This window comes from Pongo abelii, chromosome 23, assembly GCF_028885655.2.
Source record: "Pongo abelii isolate AG06213 chromosome 23, NHGRI_mPonAbe1-v2.0_pri, whole genome shotgun sequence".
NCBI lineage: Eukaryota > Metazoa > Chordata > Mammalia > Primates > Hominidae > Pongo > Pongo abelii.
Genome location: NC_085929.1, coordinates 30,306,279 through 30,332,049, shown reverse-complemented (window position 1 = coordinate 30,332,049; position 25,771 = coordinate 30,306,279). Strand labels below are relative to the sequence as shown.

The 25,771-nt window shown below is 49.7% G+C and overlaps 1 protein-coding gene across 8 annotated transcripts in view; it reads left to right on the top strand.

Annotated features, from left to right (window-relative positions):
* Positions 1-25,771, top strand: part of LOC100440309 (calcineurin-binding protein cabin-1) — a 171,814-nt gene that overhangs the window by 33,484 nt on the left and 112,559 nt on the right. For all 8 annotated transcript variants that reach the window (XM_002830920.6, XM_054543154.2, XM_054543153.2 and 5 more), the window contains 10 exons: positions 4,421-4,550; positions 6,152-6,301; positions 10,164-10,450; positions 11,484-11,652; positions 14,533-14,669; positions 15,238-15,455; positions 17,262-17,340; positions 18,266-18,453; positions 19,338-19,490; positions 22,759-22,953. In XM_002830920.6, coding sequence (XP_002830966.4) covers positions 4,421-4,550; positions 6,152-6,301; positions 10,164-10,450; positions 11,484-11,652; positions 14,533-14,669; positions 15,238-15,455; positions 17,262-17,340; positions 18,266-18,453; positions 19,338-19,490; positions 22,759-22,953 — 1,706 coding nt within the window. The remainder of the gene's footprint in view (positions 1-4,420; positions 4,551-6,151; positions 6,302-10,163; positions 10,451-11,483; positions 11,653-14,532; positions 14,670-15,237; positions 15,456-17,261; positions 17,341-18,265; positions 18,454-19,337; positions 19,491-22,758; positions 22,954-25,771) is intronic.

The following is a 25,771-nucleotide window of genomic DNA, read 5'->3' as shown; positions in this document are numbered from 1 at the left end:
CAATTTTATTGCTCACAAGTTCTACCTTCTACCAAACGCTAGAACATAGACATAATTCAGCCAAGTGCTTTGCTACTGTATAACAAGGATCACCTTTTCTTCATTGTCCAATAGCATGTTCCTTATTTCCATTTGAGATCTCAGCAGAAATGCCCTTGATGTTTATATTTCTACCAACATTCTGTATATGATTATTTATTCTCTAGTAAGATGGAAGCCGTCTCTGTACCTCTTCTCTTCTTTCTGAGCCCTCATCAGAATCACCTTTTTTTTTTTTTTTTTTTGAGACGGAGTCTCACTCTGTCACCCAGGCTGGAGTGCAGTGGTGCGATCTCGGCTTATCGCAAGCTCCACCTCCCGGGTTCATGCCATTCTCCCACCTCAGCCTCCAAAGTAGCTGGGACTACAGGCAACCACCACCAAGCCCGGCTAATTTTTTGTTTTTGTATTTTTAGTAGAGACGGGGTTTCACCGTGTTAGCCAGGATGTTCTCGATCTCCTGACCTTGTGATCCGCCCGCCTCGGCCTCCCAAAGTGCTGGGCTTATAGGCGCGAGCCACTGCGCCCAGCCCAGAATCACCTGTAACAATCCTTACATACCAATATTCACTTTTTTCCAGCGTACACCTCGAAACTCTTTAAGCTTATACCCAGTTCTAAAGGTCTTTCCAACACCAGATGTGGTAGCTCATGCCTGTGGTCCCAACACTCTAGGAGGCTGAGATGGGAGGATCACTTGAGCCCAGAAGTTCAAGAACAGCCTGGGCAAGATAGTGAAACCCCATTTAAAAACACTTTTTTTTTTTTTTTTTTCGTTAACTGGGTGGGGTGGTGCACACCTGTAGTCCCAGCTACTTGGAAGGATCACCTGAACCTAGGAGTTAGAGGTTACAATGAGCCATGATCGTGCCACTGCACTCCAGCCTGGGTGACAGAGGCGAGACTCCGCCTCAAAAAAAAAAAAAATTGTTTCCACATTTTTAGGTATTTGTTACGACAGCAGCCCACTTGTTGGTACCACTTTCTGTCTTAGTTAGTTCATGCTGCTATAGTAAAATATGATAGATTGGGTAGCTTAAACAAGAATTTATTTCTCTCAGCTCCGGAGGCTGGAGAGTCTTTTTTTCTCTTCCTTTTAAAAAGACAAATAGGAACAGGATAGAATGTGTTGAGGCAGATGAGGCCTTGCTCAACCTTCTCACCTCCAGTTCTTGTTCTCCATAACCACTTTTTAAATCTTTTTAACTGAGGCAAAACATACATACAATAAGGTACATAAATCTGAGACCTGTCAGTTTGTATATGTGAAAACATGTCAAGATACAGAACATGTGCAACGCCCCAGAAGGCAGGTTACTTTGGGTCCCTTCCACTTTTTACAACCTCCTAAGGCAACCTTGATTTCTCCTTTTTGTCACCAAAGATGAACTTTGCTTGTTGTTGAACTTTCTCTAGGTAGAGTCAGGAAGCGTGTGCTTTCCTCAGCCTGGCCACTTCTGCTTGTCATCCTGCCTGTGAGCGCACCCATGTGGGGCACAGCAGTCTCTATGTCTTGTTATTTTGTGTGGTCTATTATGTGCATTTGTACAATGTAGCCATTCTGTACATGGGCATTTGGGTTATTTCCAGATTTGGGTTCTTAGTCATAACCTGCTATGAACATTCTTGTATATGTCTTTTAGTGAACATATGCACTCGTTCTGTAGGTTGCCCCTCATTTCACTCCCACCAGCAGAATATGATAGTTCTACAGGGCTGTGTTTTGACTCTAGCAGTTTCTTCTTCTGGAGGCTTTGAGTCTCTTCTTGGATGCTCCTCCCACAGTTTGGGACCATCTTTGGGGTTCAGCCTTCCTTCCCCAACTGACTTCTTTAGTTCTTTGCACCCCTCTCTCATTGTAGAAGAAGTTATGCTTGGTAAACTCAAGTCTTTGTGGGAAGATTTAGGTTGGAGTATTGTATTAGGGTTCTCTAGAGAAACAGAACCAGTAGGATGTATGTACATATATACAAAGAGATTTATTGTAAGGAATTGGCTTATGTGGTATTGGTAGCTGACAAGTTCCAAGATTTACAGGGTGAGTCAGCAAGCTGCAGACCCAGGAGTGATGGTGTATAGTTCTAGTCCAAGTCCAAAGGCCTGAGAACCAGGAGAATTGGTGGTATAGTTTCAGTCTGTAGGCTGGCAGGCCCAGGAAGAGCTGATGTTTTGGTTTTAATGAGAAGGTAGGGAAAAAAACCCCTAATGTCCCAGTTCAAAGGCAGTCAGGCAGAAAAATTCTCTTACACAGGGGAAGGTCAGCCTTTTTGTTCTGTTCAGGCCTTCAACCGATTGGATGAGGCCTTCCCACATTAGGGAGGGCAATCTGCTTTACTCAGTCTACTGATTTAAATGTTAATCTCATGCAACAACACCCTCACAGACACACCCAAAATAATATTTGGCCTAAGTCTGGATATGCTGTAGCCCAGTCAAATAGACACATGCAATTAATCATAGCAGGGACTGAACTGATACATACACCTGTGAGAGCCCTGATAGATTTGACAGTCATTTAAAACAAAAAATTAAAGCAGCATGTTAAATTGACTCCCAGTGGCATTTTATGTATTTGATATGAGTAGGGAGGGATGCTGCTGGGTTAAGGCCTGCTGACTGCCTCTTGTTCTGAGATTTCCCAGGCCTTCCCTCTGTAGGACTGTAGGGTGGCTAGTAAGTTTAGCTTAATGTGGCTAATGTGCCTACTGAGAACCAGCATCATCCAAGTGCTCAGTGGCTTCTGGGTTTTCTCTCTGGAAGTCACTGATGGCTACCCTTCAGGTTTCATGTGGTCTCAGAGAAACCATGTCCCTTATTTGTCTGATGCAGGCACCTTTGGACCATCTGTTGAGCAGCTTGGACTGTGCTGGGATTGTACAGACCTCTCTTTGCTCACAGGTTGCACAGCCTTTGTGCACCTTGGGGCGTGTGGCCCTGCTCAGCATTGTGGCCAGTCTCTGCTCTCTCCTCCCAAGCACACTAGGAGCACATCACTTTCTCCTCTTCCAAGGCTTCCATGCGCAGATTTCTACTTCTGCTCTGGTTTTCCTCTGTGTGTTGCTTCTCACTCCTAGGTGCTTCATTTTCTAGTTATTCTTGATAGGAGTGACTTGCAGTCTACCTGCACCAAACTGAGAAGCTGGGCAGGGCATGATAGTGGTCCCAGTGCCTGGGCAGAGCTGGCACCCTGCTGCAGTGTTCTGTTTCTCTGTGTGTTCACTGGTGAGACCTGGACTGTTCCCAATTACAAGTGCTGAAAGCTTTCATAATTTATAGCATAGTTCTGCTTTGTGAATCCATGCCATCCCATTTTTTCTGTGTGTTTACCCGTTACTGTCTCTATTCCTGGAGGAGCTGGAGTTGGCACAGGCTTTCCAGATCAATGGCTTGAAGATGCTCATTATGACATTAACGTGAGTGATGTACATGTCTTAAACTGTAGGCAGTCACTTTAATAATAGGTTTTTTTAAAAAAAAAGGAGGAAAATTGGAAAATACAGGTAAACAAAATTCAATAAGTTTTATGTGTGTAGTGGAGTCACATTATGTGACCTCTTTTGTCTCCTGCTTCTTCCCAGTACTGTATCTTGGCCTTCTTTCTGGTCAGTAAGCACACCCCTTGACCATCTGTGTAGTGGCTGCTTGGCAGCCTATCGTGTGGAATTGGACATACTTTATTTAACCAGGTGCCGTGGTGGGAAGAGTGGTTTTGAGATTTTTTTTTTCCTTGAAACAGGGTCTCACTCTATTGCCCAGGCTAGAGTACAGTGGTATGATCACAGCTCACTGCAGCCTCTACCTCCTGGGCTGAAACGATTCTCCCACATCGGCCTCCTGAGTAGCTGAGACTGCAGGTGTACACCAACATGCCTGACTAATTTTTGTATTTTTTGTAGAGATGGAGTTTCATCATGGTGCCCAGGCTGGTCTCCAACTCCTGGGCTCAAGCGATCTGCCCAACTTGGCCTCTAGAGTGCTGGGATTATAGGCGTGAGCCCTGTGCCTGGCTATTCCCAGATTTTTTGAAGGCTGTTTTCCAATTAGCCAATAGATAATCACTGTGAGCCCTGTTGGATTTTTGCAGTAGTTTCTAGAGGTGAGATTCCCAGGTCGTCGAGGATCTGTGTGTAATTGCCTGTGGTCCTCCAAAAAGATCCTACGGTCTGTCCTCTGCCAGAATCTTTGGGTCTGCTCACCTTGCAGTGCCCAGTCTACTCTGGGTCTTATTACTAACCTGACTGAATTAGTTAAAGTGGTATCTCATTATTTTTTACCAGGCATTTCTTTGATTCTAGGAGCAGGATTTTCCTGATGTTAACTGGCAAGGCCAGAGCTTCTGAGTGCGGTCTCAGAAATCATAAACTGTCTCTTTCCCCACCAGCATGTCTGTACTTCATCTGCAAAGCTTTGGAGAAGGATTGCCGGTACAGCAAAGGGCTGGTCCTCAAGGAGAAGATTTTTGAGGAGCAGCCTTGTCTCCGGAAGGACTCTCTCAGAATGTTCCTCAAATGGTAAGTCCTGCCTCTTCCCATGCCATGTGTGCACGCTTACTGTGTGGCTGGTGAAGGTCAGGAGCACACCACATTCTCCCCTCAGGTCCCATGGATGGAGCCCCTGTGCTCTGGGGCTTCATGCCCTGCTGCAGCCCCTCATCTAGTGAACTGATCTTGGACTGCCTTGTTGATCACCTACCTCTACCTAATCTTGGCAAGGCCTCCTCAGGCTGCCTGCTGCCCACCTCTCCTGCTGCCCTGCCAGCTTTCAGTGTTCGCTAGCTCTCCTCTGGATGCTTGGGGCAGCCTGCTGCCCAGCTTGCCTCCTGCCTTTCCCCTTCCCAGGGTTTTGTTCTCAATGCTGCCCAAGTTCAGTGTCCCAAACATGCCTCTGATCATGTGCCACCCCTGCCTTGCCTCCAGGACATAGCCCATGCTCCGTTGCATTACCAAAGAGGTTCTTTGCAGCCTGACCCCATAGTTCTCCCACCTCACCTCCTGCTTTTCCCTGCCAGGCTCCTTTTGTTAAGACTGCCCCAAGTCCCTTGCAGTTTCCAGGCGTGGTACCGTTCCGTGGCATCTTATCTTCTCACCCTGGCTGCCACTACGCTCTAAACTCTCTTCCCACCTCTCCACCTGTCCCGCCATTGCCCCTCCTTTGCCAGGTGTCTTCCCACAGACGCACTTCTGAGGTGACCCAACAATACCTGCCCTTCCTGCCCAGACTGTCCTGATGCCTGCCAGCAGGGCCACACCTCAGAGCTGCTCACTTACGAACTTATCTGTTTCTCAGGTCACCTCTCTGTTGCTTTCTGAGCTCTAGCTGCCCTTCCCCACAGCCCTCCAGCCCAGCCAACTCCTTTTGCCCTCTGGTCTTCCTTGGCCCTGGAACACACCTGTAGGGGTTGATTAGTAGTGATTTATCTCGGCGTCTGTCCCCTGTGAGCCTGTCCCTCTCCTGAAGGAACTACCTGTTGGCAGAGATAGGAACTGAGGGAACATCTGTCATGAGGGAGCTAACCTTCTTGAGGGAGACAGATTAAGAAGCACATGAAACAGATAAATTCATGAGTAGCTCTGAGGTGTATCTCTGCTGGGAAGCACCAGGACAGTCTGGGCAGGAGGGCAGGTGAGGTTGGGTCGCCTCAGAAGTGTGTCTGTGGGAGGACATGTAGGGCCTCCAAGCCCCTGCCCTTTCTGTATTTTTGGGTCGTGATACACTTTGGTGAGCTTCACTTGTCCGATGACTTTTTGTTGGCATGGGCAGTATAGGATAGTTACCTTCTTTTAAGATTTTCTAATAATAATTGTGAGAAAGATTTTATTTTTCTGCGGCTTTTCAGATATTATTGTGTTACTGTTAATACATATGAAAACTCTTTCTCTGCCCAGTTTTGAATTGTCAAAGGAACAAAGAATATTAGTCATTTCTAGTGTATGTGGGTATTAAGAAGGCTATTTACTGCCCTACCCAGGCCAGACTGAAGTGATTATTTTATTTATAGGAAGAAACAATACACATTAAAAGGTATTAACCTAAATGCATTTTTGTGTGTAAAATTTCAGCCTCGGTTTTAGTTTGTAACATCATAATTTCTCCCTGTCTCCCATGCTTTTAGTGACATGTCGATTCATGATGTTTCGGTGAGTGCAGCTGAGACACAGGCGATTGTAGATGAGGCCTTGGGGCTGCGAAAAAAGAGGCAAGCGCTGATTGTGCGGGAGAAGGAGCCGGATCTGAAACTTGTGCAGCCCATTCCTTTCTTCACGTAGGTTGTCTAGCGTCTCTGGGAATGCTGGGTCGGCCAGTAGGCCCTGGTGTGGGATACTGCCCTGCACAGGAGGGAGAGACATTGAGGCTTGATCCTGGGTTGGTGGTATGGATGGGGGCTGGGTGCACAGTGGCCAAATGGTTGGAGGTGCATGCTTACTTGATTACTAAGAAGCAGGTCAGCTCTCTCTCAAGTACATCCAGTCTCAGTCCCTTTTTGCTGTTGCTGTTCTTGACCCCAGCCACCTGCCACATTCCTTTAAGGCCCTTCTCAGCCTGCCCTATCTAGAGGGGGAATGGAAACTAACATTTGCCAAGCACTTGCCAGGAGGAAACTGATGTTCAAAGTACTTAAATGGGGAGCCCAGAGACAGTCCCAGGTCTGGGCTTCTCTGCTGTCAAGTCCATGTTTTCTCTCTAGGGCCATGTGGGGAGCCCTGCGAGATGGGCCTCAATATAGTCCTTGCCAGCCCCATGATGTGAGAGTCTCTCTCTCTCTAGGAAGGGCAAATTGGTATTGGCGGTTCCCTGGAGTTGGGGTAGTTTAGTCCCTTAGCGAACTCTGGAATTCAATTTCTGTATTTAAAATTCTGACATTGAATCTTTAAGTTTAGCATGACTTAGCAGTAGCATTCCATTTCTACTCCCCACCCCCTACCTCCACCCCTGTCTGCCTACTCTGAGGGAGCTCTGGCCTGGATCAGACTGACCTGACCTGGGTCCAATGCTGGCACTCCTAATGCTATGAATTGGATGACTCTGGGGACATTAGGAGCCACTCCCTAGCAACGGGGAGAGCAACATCTCTCTCCTAGGGTTGTCTCATATGATAATGACAAAATGTGTAGGGCTAGCACAGAGGCAGCATATAGCACCCACTCAGGAAGGGCTGGCTCTGATCCGTATTATTATGACTGGCTGTGAGTTTCAGCATGTAGAATTTCCCAGAAATATTTCCATACCCGAGCACCAGGATGGCCAGGAAGAAAAGGCTGTTCTTCAGGCTGCTCTAGGACTCCTGTCTGGTGCCCTTTCTTGTATTTCGTCAGCTGGATTAGAGTCCTTCTCCCATCTGAGTGTGTGCTCCCCAACTACAGAGGGTTGGGGTTTTGGAAGGGCCCTGGGGTGCCTCCCTGTTACAGTGAAGGAGGAAAAGGCCTGAGAACACTAGAAGAGACTGTGGTGATGTGACTGGAGAACAGAGGGCTGGGAACTGGCACCGTGGCCACCCTCCATGATGCAGGGGGAGGGCTAAGTAGAAGCAGGAGGGAGTTAGGCTCAGCAGTTAAATTTAGGATTTGGTCATTAAAGGAAGAGTGTAGATTCCCTCTCTGGTAGCAGAGGACATGATGCTTTTATAGTAATCTCCATCTATTCCAGGGGTCAGCAAAACTTTTCCTTTAAAGAGCCAGATAGTAAACATACTAGCCTTTGTGGGCCATGTACAATTTATGTTGTATATTCTTTTCTTCTTTTTCTTTCTTTCTTTTTTTTAAACAATGCTTTAAAAATGTGAAAACCAGCCGGGCATGGTGGCTCACGCCTGTAATTCCAATACTTTGGGAGGCTGAGGCAGGAGGATCACTTGAGTCAAGAGTTCAAGACCAGCCTGGGCAACATAGTGAGACCTCATATCTACAAAAAATAAACAAAATTAGCCAGATATGGTGGCACACACCTGTAGTTCCAGCTACTTGGGAGGCTGAGGGGGAGGATTGCTTGAGCCTGGGAAGTCAAGGCTGCAGTGAGCTGTGATGGCACCACTGCACTCCAGCCTGGGTGACAGAGCAAGACCCCCATCTCAAAAAAAAAAAAAAGTAAAAAATAAAATGTGCTGCAGGGCACAGTTTACCACCCCTAGTTTCCTCAGTGCCTAGCAGGCATGAGCAAGAGCAAGGCACAAGTAAGGGAAATGGTGTATTTAAGGCATTTGACACAACCCAGCCAGTAAGCAAATTCTTCCTGTCTAAATGTAACACTAACTGAAGGCAGGAAAAAGATAGAAGAAATTCGTTCTAGCCCTGGGAGCCTCCATTGTTTAGATTCTGGATTTTGGAACACTGTCCTTTTTTTTCTTTTCTTTTTTCTTTTTTTTTTTTTTTGAGACAGAATCTCACTCTGTCACCCAGGCTGAAGTGCAGTGGCAGGATCTCGGCTCACTGCAAGCTCCGCCTCCCAGGTTCACACCATTCTCCTGCCTCAGACTCCCGAGTAGCTGCGACTACAGGTGCCCACCACCACGCCCGGCTAATTTTTTATATTTTTAGTAGAGACGGGGTTTCACCGTGTTAGCCAGGATGGTCTCGATCTCCTGACCTTGTGATCTGCCCGCCTCGGCCTCCCAAAGTGCTGGGATTACAGGCGTGAGCCACCGCCCCCGGCCAGCACTGTCCTTTTTTTCTTGAGACAGGGTCTCGCTCTGTTGCCCAGGATGGAGTGCAGTGGTGCGATCTTGGCTCACTGCAACCTCCACCTCCCAGGTTCAAGCGATTCTCCTGCCTCAGCCTCCCAAGTAATCAGAATTACAGACATGCACCACCACCCCCGGCTAATTTTTGGTATTTCTAGTAGAAACAGGGTTTCACCATGTTGATCAGGCAGGTCTCGAGCTCCTGACCTTAGGTGATCTACCCGCCTCGGCCTCTCAAAGCGTTGGGAGTACAGGCATGAGTCACCGTGCCCAGCCTGAAGCACTGTTCTTTTATTCCTTTCTCAACACTTCCTGGATGCTGGCTGTGTGCAGAGGACTGTGCTCTGTGCTAGGGGTGCAGTGTGGCAGGGCTTGGTCCCTTGCTACAAGTGATGACCGGGGTAGTCAGTCACCCAGAGAAAGCAGCACATGCCTCAAGCTGATGGGGGCTGTGAGGAGAGAAGCACAGTGCTGGAAGGCCTCTGAACAAGGTTCCTGCTGCTGTAGGGGTTGAGGAAGGCTGGGTGGTGGAGCTGGGGTCTGACCGAGGCACAGGCATTGGCTAGGCAGAGGGCTATGCTGTGGGAGGGGACGTTGCATCTGGGCAGAAGGAAGCCAGCCCAAAGGCCCCGTGGGATGTGAGAGTGTGATTTTGTTTAAGGAACCGAAAGAGAGCTAATGTAGCAGGAGTGCAGGGGGTGGTGTGAGAGGAGGCTGTGCAGCACCATGAGGCCAGGCTGAGCAGTTGGTCTTTAGCCTGAGGCATTAGAAGCAATTAAGGGATGGATACATGGATACATTGTAGCATACCACGCAGCATAGTAGACAACACACAACACAGAATGTGAAATACAAAACAATAGACAGCAAACAATATAACACACTACACCATACCACAACAAAACACACAACAGTCTCCTGTTGCCATCCAGCAGGCTCCAGCCCATTTGGTAATCCACTGAGATGCTGCTCCCAATAGGCCCTGCCCATGGTCCAAGTTCTTATAGACCATGTCCCTGTTGTCAGTCCCCCCCACAGGCTCTCCGCATAAAACAGATTCGTGGCAGCAGAGGAGTTCCACAAGTGTTTTAAAGACTTGACCTTCCTGAGGAGGAGTTTTTGAAGTGAGTCAATGGATTTCATACATGCCTAGTTGAGTCTGAAAGTGCCTCAGGCCAAGATGCTTATGGGGCTTCTGCTGCAGTGAGGGGCAGGTGGATGCCAGGTCCCTGGTCCAGCTTTGGCTGCTGCACCTTCAGTTCAGCTGTGTTAGACTCAAGATTTCATCAGTTATGACAGTGATGAAACCTTGATCACCTCCCCCACCCCCATGGACATGGCAGCTCCAGGAGCAGCTCTGCTGCCTCTGTGCAGGCAGGCCATTTTCCGCTGTGCTTGGAGTATTCCTCTGACAGGGTGGTGATCAGGTGTTGTGGCCCTCTCCCTTTAGCTGGAAGTGCCTCGGAGAGAGCTTGCTGGCCATGTACAATCATCTCACCACCTGCGAGCCCCCACGTCCCAGCCTTGGCAAGAGGATTGATTTGTCGGACTACCAGGACCCCAGCCAGCCTCTTGAGTCCTCCGTGGTGGTGACGCCAGTTAACGTGATCCAGCCAAGCACTGTCAGCGCCAACCCAGCTGTGGCTGTCGCCGAGCCTGTGGTCTCCTACACCTCTGTGGCTACAACCAGCTTCCCACTGCACAGTCCTGGTCTGTTGGAGACAAGCGCTCCTGTGGGTAAGCAGGCCCCCTGAATTTGGCTTCTGGGGAGACCCCGTTTACTGAGCCCAGCAGGAATGAGACTGTTGGGGAGCCCTGCCTCCCTAGAGAGAAGGGTCATGCTGACGCTCATGACTCAAGTGGAAGTGGGAGCCCCCAGCCCTAGAGGAGCCTCTCAGCCTGCTCACAGTGCCACTGCCCGTCAGGGCCATTTCAGCTCTGAAGCCCCTGCAGCTAGGGGGACAGGGGATCAGGGATGCAGCTCCTGTCCTTGACAGTTCCCCCAGGACCATTTAGTGCCTGGCAGCCACATTCTGGCATGAAGGTCGCTCTTAACCACTTGTAATGTGGAAGCTGGCAGAGGTCCCCTCTGCTGGTCCTGTTCTCTTGCTGACTGTGTACATCCTGAGTTCTTTGATCTTAGAAAACAAAGTCAGCAAAGTCACCAACCACCATATGTTTTATTGATTTTTATTATTGCTAGAGTTGTCAGAAATTTTTGACAAAAGCTCCCGAGCCTTTTCTTGATTTCTGTGTCACTGAAAAAAAGAAAATCTGGCAGATATAGAAGTTTCTGAATAAACATGTACATGGTTGTCTCTTTTTTACTTAATCATGCATGACATTCTTCTATTGTCCATATAGTTCACACTGTTCTTTTGCTCTTATCATATTGCTGAGTGCTCAGAGGGTACTGGGTAGGGTCATAGCCACTCACTCTGTCCGTTCTGGGTAACAGAGTGAGACCCCGAAGTTCAGCCGACCAGTGAGGGGATGGGAGGGTAAGGTGTTGCTTGCTTTGTAGCTGTGGAAAGTAATCTTGAAATCTGGCTTGTGGGTCCTGTGAAGTCAAGAAAGGTGTGAGAGTTAAGAGGTTTCAAGTTAATTTTATTCAGGATTTTTTGTTGTTGAAGAAGAGATGGAACATTTTTTGAATGTCAAAGAGTTTAATGCTAGTAGATTTATAAAAGAGGGAGATTGATGTGTCTGTGTGGTGCATTTTTTTCACCCCTGCCACCGTGTAAGATTTTAATTTGCATTCTTTGTGAAGGTGATATTTCTGGGGGAGATAAATCCAAGAAAGGGGTAAAACGGAAGAAGATTTCAGAAGAGAGTGGAGAAACAGCAAAGCGGCGGTCTGCCCGTGTCCGAAACACCAAGTGCAAAAAAGAAGAGAAAGTAGACTTCCAGGAGCTTCTAATGAAGTTCTTGCCGTCCAGGTACTGTGTATTTTTTCTGATTGTCAGAAACAAACCCACAAACCTCCAGCATACACCATCAATAACATTTCTCATTCCATTGCCACCCTCTTCTCTGGTCTCCTCCTTTGTGTTCCCATAACATCTGTGCAGATGTCTGAAGCACAAATCTCACTGGAGTAGGATCTTGGATTTTTCTCGCTTCTCCCCACCTCTGAAATTCCTGAAGGCAGGAGCTGTGACTTGTTCATCTTTTGAGAGCTAGAAGCAACATACTCATGTCCCTGTGTATTTACAAGATATCTATTTGTTGCTGGGAGGCAGAGGGGTGCTGTGCCTTGGATGCAGATGCCCTGAAAACCCCATGGAAGGGAGCTTCCCTCCTGCTTTCAGGGAGTCCGTGTCTACTTGATTTGCTCCAGGCTCAGCAGGATTCCCTTGCATTCTGAGAAGGTAGAGGAGGAGCTTGTGAAGTATTCCTGGGTTTCACTCATTCTTAGTGCTTCTCAGGAGCCTAGGGGACAAGCAGGTACCAGGCTCCGCAGAGCTGGGAGGGACTTAGTCCCCAGTGCTTCTTACTTAGGTTTTCACCAGTCCTTCTGCCTTTTTTTTTTTTTTTTTTTTTTGAGACGGAGTCTTGCTCTTTCGCCCAGGCCGGAGTGCAGTGGCGCTATCTGGGCTTACTGCAAGCTCCGCCTCCTGGGTTCATGCCATTCTCCTGCCTCAGCCTCCCACGTAGCTGGGACTACAGGCGCCTGCCACCGCGCCTGGCTAATTTTTTGTATTTTTAGTGGAGACGGGGTTTCACCGTGTTAGCCAGGATGGTCTCGATCTCCTGACCTCGTGATCTGCCCGCCTCGACCTCCCAAAGTGCTGGGATTATAGGCGTGAGCCACGGCGCCCAGCCAGTCCTTCTGCTTTTTGTCCTTGCCTGCTCACCTCCGTCAGAGGCTTTAGGGTCCTCAATTTCTGAGCCTTTCTGGAGTTTATGGTGCCAGTGGGTTGGTTTCTTAATACTCCCCTTCCTCCTCCCTTAGCTGAGTGGAGAGGCCTCTCGGCAGACACCATTCTTCATTTGCACTGGACCATCTGCCTTCTAACAGTTGGCTGGTACATTTTTTTGTCTGCTGGGGCATCCTCGCCTATCTTCTGTGTTTGTGAGTTTATACCTTTTTTACTCCTTCGTTGTTACTGGAATGGAGTTTGGGAGCTAACCATGTGTGTTCGATATGCCATCTTTAAACAGGAGTTAAACTATCTGTAGTTCTTTCCCATGACAGTTTATTTCAGTGGTAACAACATCAAAGTGGTGAAGGAGAAGCCAGAAGCTTTAGGTGGATTGTAAATTTATTTTACAGCAAGATTCCTAATTTTCTTAATTTGTTGTCTTTCGGAGGTGAAGGTGAAATGCTTAGAAATAATGATTGTTCTCAGTACTTGACGCAGAATCAAAGTGGGGCTGCAGTGCCTTCTGATGAATTTTTCTTAAGGGGTAATACCAGAAGAAAGTTTCCCTTTGGAAGAGCTGCAGGATTGTTCTTTGGTTGATGGTGCCAAGAGATTTGAGTGACGCTATATTCCCCTTAGCTCTGCTTTTACTCCAAGGTCTTGTTCCCTAGTCCCATTTACCTGGAATGGTTTCAACTTTCTTTTTTATCTTTATTTTAGTTGTTGGTTTCCTTTGTGGTTTAGTGTCTGCTCCTTTGTTGTTTATTTTTGTTAGAGATAGGGTCTTGCCCTGTCGCCTAGGCTGGAGTACAGTGGCACAATCATAGCTCACTGTGGCCTTGAACTCCTGGGCTCAAGGGATCCTCCTGAATACCTAGGACTACAGGTGCACACCACTATGCCCAGCTAATTTTATTTCTTGTTTTTTGTAGAGATGAGGTCTTGCTGTATTGCCCAGGCTGATCTTGAACTCCTGGCCTCAAGCCATCCTTCTGCCTCCACCTCCCAAAATGTTGAGATTACAGGCTTAAAGCAACCACACTTAACTTAGTTTCTGCTTCTTTGAATGGTCAACGCAAGAGCAACGTGGTAGCTCGCCTGATGGAGTCGCCCTGGGAGTGTGTGCAATACGTGAATGAAGACATTCACAAGTGCCCTGAGTGTTTATGCTGCAGGGGTTCTGGGTTGAGGGAACACCACAAGGTTGGCTGAAATGGGTCCTTGGGAGGAGTGCCTGCCAGGAGAGGCGTCCCCAGTCCCGAGACTGGGCCCACCCACAGCTTTATGAGGAGCCATGGAAGGACCAAGTTCAGATGGGCTTGATGTATCCCCCAAACTCCCACTGATCTATCCGCTTTCCACCTTACTTGTTGGGCTCCCGTGAGGTCCTAGAACACACCAGGTGCTCTTCTGGCCTGTGCCTTTGTACCTGTTCTTGTCCTGCATCTGTGTATTGCAAGCCCTTCTCCTCCTCCAGTGTCAGCATGAACACTATCCCCTCTCAAAGGCTTTCTCTGACCCTGTTCTCTAAAGCAGGGCCCTTTTGACCCATAGTCTCAAGCACTCTGTTGTGAGGTGGTCCTTATTTGGGTTAGTTTGTGTACCTGCTTATTGGCTTTGTCTCTCTAGAGGGTAAGCTTACTGCAGGCAGGATCTGCCACATTTAGGGCTGCTGTATTCAGTGCCTAGCACATAGCTGCCTGGCACATAGCTGGTGCCCGGTAATCATCTGTTGATGAGATGAATGACCAAGACAGGATACAGACCAAATGCTGGCTCATGAGGCCCTGGAGAGAGGCAGAGCCTCCTGGAGGCCTGGGTTCTGGGCCCCACCACCCACTTATTTTAGCTGCCTTCTTCCTGACTCAGATTTAGTTTCTCTAACAGGAAGAGTTCAGATGCTTGTGTCAGAACGTATGTTGTGACTTTTTGATTTTGGCATGTTACACACAGGTTAAGAAAGCTGGACCCTGAGGAGGAAGATGATTCCTTTAATAACTATGAAGTCCAGTCAGAAGCCAAACTGGAAAGCTTCCCAAGCATTGGGCCTCATAGACTGTCATTTGACTCAGCCACATTCATGGAATCTGGTAGGAATCGAGCAGTGTGACCATTCACTTTGGGAATTCTTCTTCCCACTATCCTATAACCTGCTTATGTTTTGTTCTGGGAGAATGGTTCTGGGGTGTTTTTTAGTGTGGCCAAGAGTCTGCCTGGATTAATCTTGGACCTGAGCCCTGTGGTCAGCTTGGAGGTCTTCTGAAATGTCCAGGCTCATACTTGCTATGCTTTCTTATGGCCAAATTCAGAGACTTCGCTTTGCAAATTGAATGTATATAAGCACACCTGTTGAGTGTGTATCAGTGTATAACTGTTGAGTGAGATTAGTGCACATGGCAGCACTTGGAGGTCTGCCCTTTTGATGTCCACCTTAGATATGGAGATTCAGAGAGGCTCAATGGCTCAATCATAGCTGCTGAGGGCTGGAGCCAGGCATTGAACCCAGTAGCCTGATCTCAGCACCACAGTGTGGTATCATGTCCACCTGGATCAGATGGTAGAGGGAGGGAACAGTCTTTACTGTCCCAAAGAAAATGGGAGACCCTGGTATGGAAGGTCCTCTTTATTCAAGTCAGGTTGCTCTTGTTCCCCGGGCAGAAAAGCAGGACGTGCATGAGTTCCTGCTGGAGAACCTAACCAACGGGGGCATCCTGGAGCTGATGATGCGCTACCTGAAAGGCATGGGCCACAAGTTCTTGCTAAGGTGGCCTCCAGGCTTGGCGGAGGTCGTGCTCAGCGTCTACCACAGCTGGAGGAGGCACAGCACCAGCCTGCCCAACCCGCTGCTGAGGGACTGCAGCAACAAGCACATCAAGGTTAGGGGGAGCCTCTCAAGGGCTGGTATTGAACTGGGACCAGGGCATGGGGACAGGGATCTTGCATGGGTGTGGGGCTGCTGTTGTGTTTGGCTGCATCTACTTGTGGGCCTGGAACCTGGGCTTTTTGTGGGTGTTGAGGCAGGAAGTCACTGAACCTGGTTTGTGCCCAGAAAGCTCCCTGATGGCTGAGTGGAGGATACACTTAGGGGTGAGAGTGGGCTCAGGGGGCTGTCAGGAGGCTGCTGCCATGCCAGGGGAGCAGTGGCTGAGATCCAGTGGTAATAGTGGGGTGCTGGATTGTGGTTGCAGAGCTGATAGGATGAACTAGACATGGGATGTGTGAGGGAATGAGAGTCATGGGGAGGGCTTCTCGGGTTGTTTACTGAGTCACAGGAAGCCTCGCCAGGAGAAGCTGGAGGAAAGGGAAACATTTGGTTTGTTTGAGGTGGCAAGGACTGTGACTGAGGCTTTTGTTGTTGTTGTTTGAGACAGGGTCTTGCTCTGTTGCCCAGGCTGGAGTGCAGTGGTGCAGTCACAGCTCACTGCAGGTTCAACCTCCTGGGCTTGGGTAATCCTCCCACCTCAGCCTCCCGAATAGCTGGAACTATAGCCGTACACCATCACACCCGGTTATAGTCCCAGCTACTCAGGAGGCTGAGGCAGGAGAATGGTGTGAACCTGGGAGGCGGAGCTTGCAGTGAGCTGAGATGGCGCCACCGCACTCCAGCGTAGGTGACAAGGTGAGACTCCGTCTCAAAAAAAAAGAAAATTGTTTTGTTTTGTAGAGATGGGGGTCTCACTATGTTACGATGTTAGGATGTGGTCTTGCCATGTTGCCATGTTGCCCAGACTGGTCTGGAACTCTTGGGCTCTAGTGATCCTGATGCCTTGGCATCCCAAAGCACTGGGATTATAGGCGGGAGCCACCATGCCTGGCCTATGACTATTTTTAACAGGTGATAAAACAGCAGAAGCTAAATAGCATGCTTAGAGAAGCTTTGGGAGCCACCAGCAGTAGGGGGCTGAGCCTCACTGAGCCTTGTCTTCCTGCTGCATTCCACACCCCAGCCTCCTCCACTTGGTGCCTCCTGGAGCTCAAGGGAACACAAGGTGCTCTGGCCCCTTGCTCCTGTTGGAGATGGGACACTGAATGCTGAAGCAGGAGCATCAGGACCATTCAGGGATGCCTGGTGGTCTTTCTGACTTGAGAGCACAGGAGGTAGAGGAGCTTGTAGGTCAGTCATCCCTTGGTGGGCACCCTCCACTGAGTTACCTTGGGCCAACCTCCTGGCAGCTTCTGCCCACCGGGCCATGCTCCCCTGGGGCAGTTGTGAAACAGCAGGAGGAACCAGGGCTTTGATCCCCAGGCAAAGCAGGCTGATGATCACCTTCCAGCTGTGCCCACTGGGCAAGTGCCTTCTCATCACTGAGCCTCAGCTTCCTCAAGTCCCCTGGGAATGGTATACCAGCTGCCCAGAACTTTTAAGGGTTGAGTTCTGTAATTTGGATGCAGTGTCCGGCCCAGCACTTGGCAGGTGATGTCGGCTGCCTCTTCAACAGGATAAGAACTCTGAAGACAGGTCTCCTGGCCTTTCCCAAGTCTTGTCCCAACATACATCCATGTGGCTCTTTTTATGTTCTGGCGAGTAGCCACTGATTATCACTTATGAAATGATAAGTGGATAGAAAGAATTATATTTTTATCAAAAAGTATAGTTTTGTTTCCTTCCACCACCCCCTATCCCCCACACGGTGAAGAGGCTTTGTGATACTGTTCTTGACCTTCCTGTGTCTGTCCTGCAGGACATGATGCTGATGTCTCTCTCCTGCATGGAACTCCAGCTGGACCAGTGGCTGATGACCAAAGGCAGAAGCTCCGCAGGTAGGAGGCATTATGTGTTCTGTGGCCAGGCTAATATCTGAACCCCCAGCAGCTGGGAGAAAGCTGAGGTGGGGAGACTGAGTCATGGAATTTAGACTTATATCTACAGTAGGCACATTTTTTGGGTTGGCTTGTCAGTGTCCCAGGGAAATCTCCTGGACACTCAAGAAGTGGTTAGCAGTAGCTAAGCCCCCAGAGGGAGCCACCTCCCTGCTTTTGCTGTTACATGAGATTGAAGGAAGTGGGATCTCAGTTTTGGTGTGACTGTTCAATGCAGTGCTTTATGTATTATGTAGCTTCAGTAATTTTTCTGGTGATATGGATTTTTTTTTTTTTTTTGGTAAGACAGGGTCTTGCTCTGTCACCCAGGCTGGAGTGCAGTGGCATGATCTCGGCTCACTGCAACCTCTGCCTCCCAGGCTCAAGTGATTCTCCCACATCAGCCTCCCGAGGAGGTGGGACTACAGACGTGTGCCACCATGCCTGCCTAATTTTTGTATTTTTTGGCTGAGATGGGGTTTCACCATGTTAGCCAGGCTGGTCTTGAATTCTTGACCTCAAGTAATCCTCCCACCTCAGCCTCCCAAAGTGCTGGGATTACAGGCATAAGCCACTGGGCCCAGCTTCATTCTGACTTTTAAACCACCACCTGGTGGAATGTAGATATACTCAATGCTGTCTGTAAAATTGCTTCCCCTTGCCCTTGCCCCTGACTCTCGGCAGGGGGCGGGGTCTCTGCATATCTTTGTCTTAACTGGTACAACCTCTCTGATGCCTGCCATTCAGGGAGCTGTAGGGCTCTGAGGGGCCCAGGGTGCCCCTGGAGATAGGGTGGGTGTGGTTAGGGCCGAGTGCAACTTCTGAGAAGCAGAAGGGCATTAGGATGCTACACATGAAGTTGACTCGTTGGCCTGATGGTTTTTAGTGTCTCCTCGGAACTGCCCTGCTGGTATGGTGAATGGCAGATTTGGACCTGACTTCCCAGGGACCCATTGCCTTGGTGACCTCCTACAGCTGTCATTTGCCTCATCCCAGCGTGACCTGTTCGAGGATGGTTGGCTGGAGTTTGTGGTCCGTGTTTACTGGCTGAAGGCTCGCTTCCTGGCGCTGCAGGTTAGTTCCATGGTCAGCTACTTGGGGAGCATGCCCTGACACCCAGCAGGGTGGGCAGAAAACTGACCATGTTGAGGGTGTGTGTGTCTACGTGTGTGTGTGTGTGAGCATGCATGTGTAACATGCATAGCACCTGCCCGGGCACTGGGCTTGGCATGAGAAAGTGTGACACGGTGGGGAATTCTCAGCATCTCAGACTTCCAAGCGTGATACCAGTCTGTAAAGCTCTTCAGCATAACCACAGAGCTCTGGAAGGCATTTGCTCTGCCTCTACCTCCCCCACTCAAGATTGCCTTGGCGTCTTGACTCTTTGCTTATGTTTTCCTGAGAGAGCCCGAGCAAGTGAATAAACAGATACAGAGCTTTCTAGAAGGGAATTATTCACCTCTTTTGTGAGAGTTCTGGGAAATTTTCCCTTCAGAGCCTGGTCTGGAAGGCCAGGATGGATTGGCTGTTACCTAGCACCTTGCACATGGTGGTACTGGTACACTGTGGTAGAATGAGTCAAGAGATTATCAGGGCCCTGTCAGCAACCATTTAGTCTAAAGGAAGCAACACTGTTTGATGTGAAGAACATTAGTTCTGGAATTAGGACAGGCCTGGCTTCTAATTCTGGCTCTGCTCAAGTGTCCTCAGTGTTTTTATCTGCAACATGGGGTTTATGATATCTCCCCTCACAGAGTTGACATAGACTGTTCATTTAGTCAACAAGTATTTATTGCGCACAAGCTACATGCCAGGCGTTTCTTAGGGGGTACAGCGTAATTGGTAAAAACCCCACCCTCATGGCCTCCACAGTCTAGTGAGATAAGCGGTGTAAAGCATCTGGCACATCATAGTCAGTCTTCTGCTTTGGTCCCCTGACCTGTTTTCCTCCTAACCAGGGAGATATGGAGCAGGCCCTGGAGAACTATGACATCTGCACAGAAATGCTCCAGAGTTCCACCGCCATCCAGGTGGAGGCAGGGGCTGAACGAAGAGACATTGTCATCCGGCTGCCCAACCTCCATAATGACTCTGTGGTTTCCCTGGAGGAGGTGAGTGAGAATTTTCGTTTGTTTGTTTGTTTGTTTCCTGAGATGGAGTTTCACTTTTGTCGCCTAGGCTGGAGTGTAATAGTGCAATCTCGGCTCACTGCAACCTCCGCCTCCGGGGTTCAAGGGATTCTCCTGCCTCAGCCTCCTGAGTAGCTGGGATTACAGGTGTCCGCCACCATACCTGGCTAATTTTTTGTATTTTTAGTAGAGATGGGGTTTCACCATGTTGGCCAGGCTGGTCTTGAACTCCTGACATCAGGTGATCCACCTGCCTTGGCCTCCCGCAGTGCTAGGATTACAGGCGTGAGCCACTGTGCCCAGCTGAAAGGTTTTTTTTTTTTTTTTAATTAAGTATTTATTGATCATTCTTGGGTGTTTCTCGGAGAGGGGGATATGGCAGGGTCATAGGATAATAGTGGAGAGAAGGTCAGGAGATAAACACATGAACAAAGGTCTCTGGTTTTCCTAGGCAGAGGTCTCTGCGGCCTTCTGCAGTGTTTGTGTCCCTGGGTACTTGAGATTAGGGAGTGGTGATGACTCTTAAAGAGCATGCTGCCTTCAAGCATCTGTTTAACAAAGCACATCTTGCACCGCCCTTAATCCATTTAACCCTGAGTTGACACAGCACATGTTTCAGAGAGCACGGGGCTGGGGGGCAAGGCCATAGATCAACAGCATCCCAAGGCAGAAGAATTTCTCCTAGTACAGAACAAAATGGAGTCTCCTATGCCTACTTCTTTCTACACATACACAGTAACAATCTGATCTCTTTCTTTTCTCCACATTTCCCCCTTTTCTTTTCAACAAAACCGCCATTGTCCTCATGGCCCATTCTCGATGGTCGCTGTCTCTTCGGAGCTGTTGGGTACACCTCCCAGACAGGGCAGCCGGGCAGAGGCGCTCCTCACCTCCCAGACGGGGCGGCCGGGCAGAGGCGCTCCTCACTTCCCAGACGATGGGCGGCCGGGCAGAGGGGCTCCTCGCCTCCCAGACCGGGCGGCCAGGCAGAGGTGCTCCTCACTTCCCAGAAGGGGTAGCCGGGCAGAGGTGCTCCTCACTTCCCAGACGGGGCAGCCGGGCAGAGGCGCTCCTCACTTCCTCCCAGACGGGGTGGCGGCTGGGCAGAGGCGCTTCTCACCTCCCAGACGGGGCGGCCGGGCAGAGGCACTCCTCACTTCCCAGATGGGGCCGCCAGGCAGAGGCGCTCCTCATTTCCTCCCAGACGGGGTGGCGGCCAGGCAGAGGCGCTCCTCACCTCCCAGACGGGGCGGCCGGGCAGAGGTGCTCCTCATCTCCCAGACAGGGTAGCCGGGCAGAGGCGCTCCTCACTTTCTCCCAGACGGGGTGGTGGCCGGGCAGAGGCGCTCCTCACTTCCCAGACGGGGCGGCCGGGCAGAGGCGCTCCTCACTTCCCAGACGGGGCGGCCGGGCAGAGGCGCTCCTCACTTCCCAGACGTTGGGCGGCCGGGCAGAGGTGCTCCTCACCTCCCAGACGGGGCGTCCGGGCAGAGGCGCTCCTCACTTCCCAGACGGGGCAGCCGGGCAGAGGCGCTCCTCACTTCCCAGACGGGGCGGCCGGGCAGAGGCGCTCCTCACTTCCTCCCAGACGGGGTGGCGGCCGGGCAGAGGTGCTCCTCACCTCCCAGACGGGGCGGCCGGGCAGAGGTGCTCCTCACCTCCCAGACGATGGGCGGCCGGGCAGAGACGCTCCTCACTTCCTATACGGGATGGCGGCCGGGCAGAGGCGCTCCTCACTTCCCAGACAGGGCGGCCGGGCAGAGGGGCTCCTCACATCCCAGACGATGGGCGGCCAGGCGGAGACGCTCCTCACTTCCTAGACAGGGTGGTGGCCGGGCAGAGGCTGTAATCTTAGCACTTTAAGAGGCCAAGGCAGGCGGCTGGGAGGTGGAGGTTGTAGCGAGCCGAGATCACGCCACTGCACTCCAGCCTGGGCAACATTGAGCATTGAGTGAGCGAGACTCCGTCTGCAATCCCAGCACCTCGGGAGGCCGAGGCGGGCAGATCACTCGGGGCCAGGAGCTGGAGACCAGCCCAGTCAACACGGCGAAACCCCGTCTCCACCAAAAATACAAAAACCAGTCAGGCGTGGCGGCGCACGCCTGCAATCCCAGGCACTCGGCAGGCCGAGGCAGGAGAATCACAGGAGCCCGAGGCAGGGAGGTTGCAGCGAGCTGAGATCACAGCAGTACAGTCCAGCTTCGGCAACAGAGGGAGACCGAAGAAAGAAGGAGAGGGAGACCGAAGAAAGAAGGAGAGGGAGACTGAAGAAAGAGGGAGACGGAGGGAGAGAGGGAGGGGGAGGGGGAGGGGGAAGGGGAGAGGGAAAGGTTTTAAATGGTGTTTTTTAGTCAAAGATTTCTTGTGATTTGGCATAGTTAGCCCAGGGTTGACCTGTTTCTGAGGAACAAGAGAGCTTCCCATATGCTGAGTGGGGCCTCTGTTGGGAAGACAGGAGAGGCCTGGGAAAGGCTGCTCTAGTACACTGGGACACTGCAGATCCTTGGTGGAAAGCAGGTGTGGGAGCTCTCACCAGCACTATTCAGAAGCAGTCATTGCTCTGCTCTCCTGGCTGTGTGTGGCAGCCACCCCAGTGGAACTGGAAGGAAATATCAGCTGGAGCAGACCAGTATTGGGCTGGCCATGGGGTTGAGTCAGCAGTGTGTGGCCTATATGCCAGGTTCCACCCAGGTGCCACTTTATTCATTGTGCAGCTTCAGACCCTGCTGCAGTTCTGCATCTATGACATGTCCACACTGGCTGAAAGTGGCCTTCAGACTCTCCCAGAGTTATTTCAGGGACAAGTACAGGTACAGGGCTGTCTACATGCCAGGGCTTCATCAGGTCCTGCGTGTAGCGTATGACAGCCTCTGGTCCAGGCTTGCTGAGTCTCTGACAACCTGATGTTCTGTGGTTCTGCAAGACTGGTTCGCTGAACTGTGACCACAAGGCTGTCCAGCTATCTTGGCAGATGCTTTCCTGGAACTCCTCTGCTTCTGGGTAGTTTTTGGTTTTTGATGTGCTTGTTTTTTAAAGAATTGGATGCCTAGCCATTAATAGAAATACTTTTAACACATATGTTTAGTGTAAACACTGATGTATGAAGGAGGAATCTAATTTTTTTTGGGCTGGAACATAGTCTAATTTTTATTCTCCTCATCCAAGTCTGATAAAAACAAACACTGGCCAGATTCGGTGGGGCAGGGGCTGAGGGGTTTACCCTCATACAGCATTGCCGGGCCTTTTTCAGATTGATAAGAACCTGAAGTCGCTGGAGCGGTGCCAGTCCCTGGAGGAGATTCAGCGGCTGTATGAAGCAGGCGACTACAAGGCTGTTGTGCATCTGCTCCGCCCCACTTTGTGCACCAGTGGGTTTGACCGGGCCAAACACCTGGAGTTTATGACTTCCATTCCTGAGAGGCCAGCCCAGCTGCTTCTGCTGCAGGTGTGTGCTGCCAGTGTCCCTCACACCCACTTGCACCTTCTCTCCTTGCTTGTGTTTATTCTCTGGAGGCTCTGCGGTAGTTCTTAAGAACGTATAGCTAGAAGAGGGTGGATGTCAAAACCGCTAAGCCCCCAAGAAGATGTTAGTCAGAAGATATGGTCAAGACTAATGGAAAGTTAGAACCAAGGAGTGCAGGTTCTAGGGTTCTGCGTGGCTCAGGGTGAGCCCCACACTTGACTCAGAACTTCTGCATGGCAGAGGAGGAAGGAAGAATGGTCAGGTCATCATCTGTCCATCCACTTGTTTATTCATCCATCTTGTTTTGTATTGCTTTTTAAGGTAAATATAAAAGTGGCTAAAATATCTGTACAGTGTGAAGAATCAAGATAAAATAAAGACCAATGTAGTTGAAGAAAAATAACACTAGCCTTATGTTTGAAGCCTCATGTGCCCTCCTGAATCCTGCGCTTCTGTTCCTCAGGAGGTAAACTCTTACCAAGAGCCTGCCAGGGAACTGGCAGCTGCTGGGTGCTGGGCAGTTGTTCAACCTCTCTGAGCTCAGTTCCTCATTTCTAGGATGGGGATGACCAGCGTCCTTAGCTCAGAGTCCTGTTGTAGGGATTACACAAGGTAATGTGTGTTGGCACCATGCCTGGCACTAGCAGGTGCTGTGGAGGTACTGCTGTCATCGTTGCCACCATCCTCAGGAGGGTTGAGTTGGCACCGAGATAAACATGGAAGATAATATGCAAAATATGCTTAGTGGCATTGAGTCCTGGTCCCTTCTGCTTCATCCTACTAATCACAATGTGTTTTTATCTATGGGGCACTTCCCTTGCAATTTGGAAAGAGTCCAGTCTTCTCCCAGGCTTTTTGCACAGATTCCACGCAGCATTTTCATCATTAATATTGTTGAACTGGGAAATAGTTAAGAGGTGCGACTGTGGGAACAAATGGAAGCACCTCAGTCATGGGGAAAGGGGAAGAAAGAATTGGTTTGGGAAAGCAGGAGGGAGAAGGGGGTGGAGGGAAGGAGGCTCCAGTTCCTGGCAGAGGAGGTCAGTCAGGCCCAAGCCAAGATCAGTAGATGAGATGTGTGTGACCTCAGTTACCTGGCAGGCTGCAAGGTGGCCCAGCATGGCTGTGTGTGGGAGGGACAGCCAGCATACCAGGAAGGGTGCTGGGTGGGAGAAAGTGGAGAGAGGCCAGTGGTCTCTGCCTCCATAGGATGGCCTCAGTGCTCAGATGTGGTCTTCTAGAACAGCTGGATGTGGCAGGATACCCCATTGATGGGGGAGGAGCTGCTGCTTGGGTAGGCGCTGAGCTGTGATAAGGGCTGTGCTTGAGGTCTGGGCTGAATGCTGTGGAAGCTCCTGCTTTTTGTGAATTAAGGTCTCCTGATTATTGCTCAGTTTCGTATTGAGAGTGTTTTCTTATTGATTTGGAGTGCTTTTTTTGTATATTAAAGATAGTAATCTTTTTCTCAACAAATCTTGCAAATTTTTTTCCCCAATTGCTTGCTTTTAAATTGCAGAGAAGTTCTGAATTTTTATGCTGTCAAATCTTTTGATGTTTTCATACATGTGTGATTTTGTTCATTGTTCACTGTGGTTTTTGTTCCTATGCTTAGACAGTCTTTCCAAGAGTGGAGAAATATTCATCCATTTATTCTACACACACAGCTTGAGCTTTTATGGGGTGCCTGGCACTGGGCCAAGAGGAAGGCTGCTCTGAGGGACCCCATGTTCTAGAGGGGAGGCAGACAAGACCCATCAACAGAGAGATAAAAAGAGTATTTGCTTTTGTTTTATTCCCGCAGTGTTAATGTTTTGTGTTTTGCATTTAACTTGCTTCGTTTAGCTTTTCTCAAGTGGGGCATTGAACTTGCAGTCTTCTCCTGTGGGTGTATAGTGGCGCTTTCTTCCAGTGGGCAAGCTGCCTATTACGTTCTTCAGTCTAATTGGATAGTTTGTGTCTTGTTGAGTTGATTCTTAGTCTTTAATATTTTTGGTTGCTATATTGAGCAGAATCTTTTTGTTGTTCACTATCTTTTCCATGTATTCCTACGTTGCTGGCTTATAGGAACCCTATTGATTTTTTCGTGTTTGAGTCTGGGTGCTTCACTGAGTTCCCATTATTTCTTGTTTTCTGTCTGGCTTGTTTTATTGTGTTTGGGTAGATGATTGTGTTGCCCCCAGTCGATGGTAATTTGGTCTCCTCATTCGTTGGTGTTTATTCTACTTTTTTTGCTCTGTCTGTCCTTGAGCCCTGGAGATTATGTCATATTTTAGAGCACTGTTAGCAGGTCCTTGTCTTGTGCCTGACTTTCACAATGACTCTGGTTGCATTTAGTAGTCTTTATCATGCTGGAAAATAATCCTCTGGCTCTCACATGTTGGGTGTTTTGACCAGGAGGCATCAGCTTAGGCTTTGGACTCCCACATCAGCACCCTGTAGGCATCCTCACACCCCAGTGGCCTCCTAGTAAAGGCTGCTGGCTTTCTCTAATGAAACACAGGCCCCATTTTCCTGGCAATTAGGATTTATAAACTGGGGGAGGTTTTGATCTGTGTTCAGATACTACACCACATTCCAAAGGCAGTTTTAGGTATTTCTGACCCCACACCTGTTGGTCTCAACTCAGAGAGTGGCAGCTGCACATTTCAAGGTGGGGAGGAGCCGCTGCCAGGCCTGGGCTGTGGCGAGGTTAGAGCCCAACGGAGCACCGGGCAGCAGGTGCTTCCTGCAGGTGTAACAAGCGTCCCACCAGATCTGTGAATTCACAGACAGGCTGTGTTTCCCCATGCACCAGCACAGT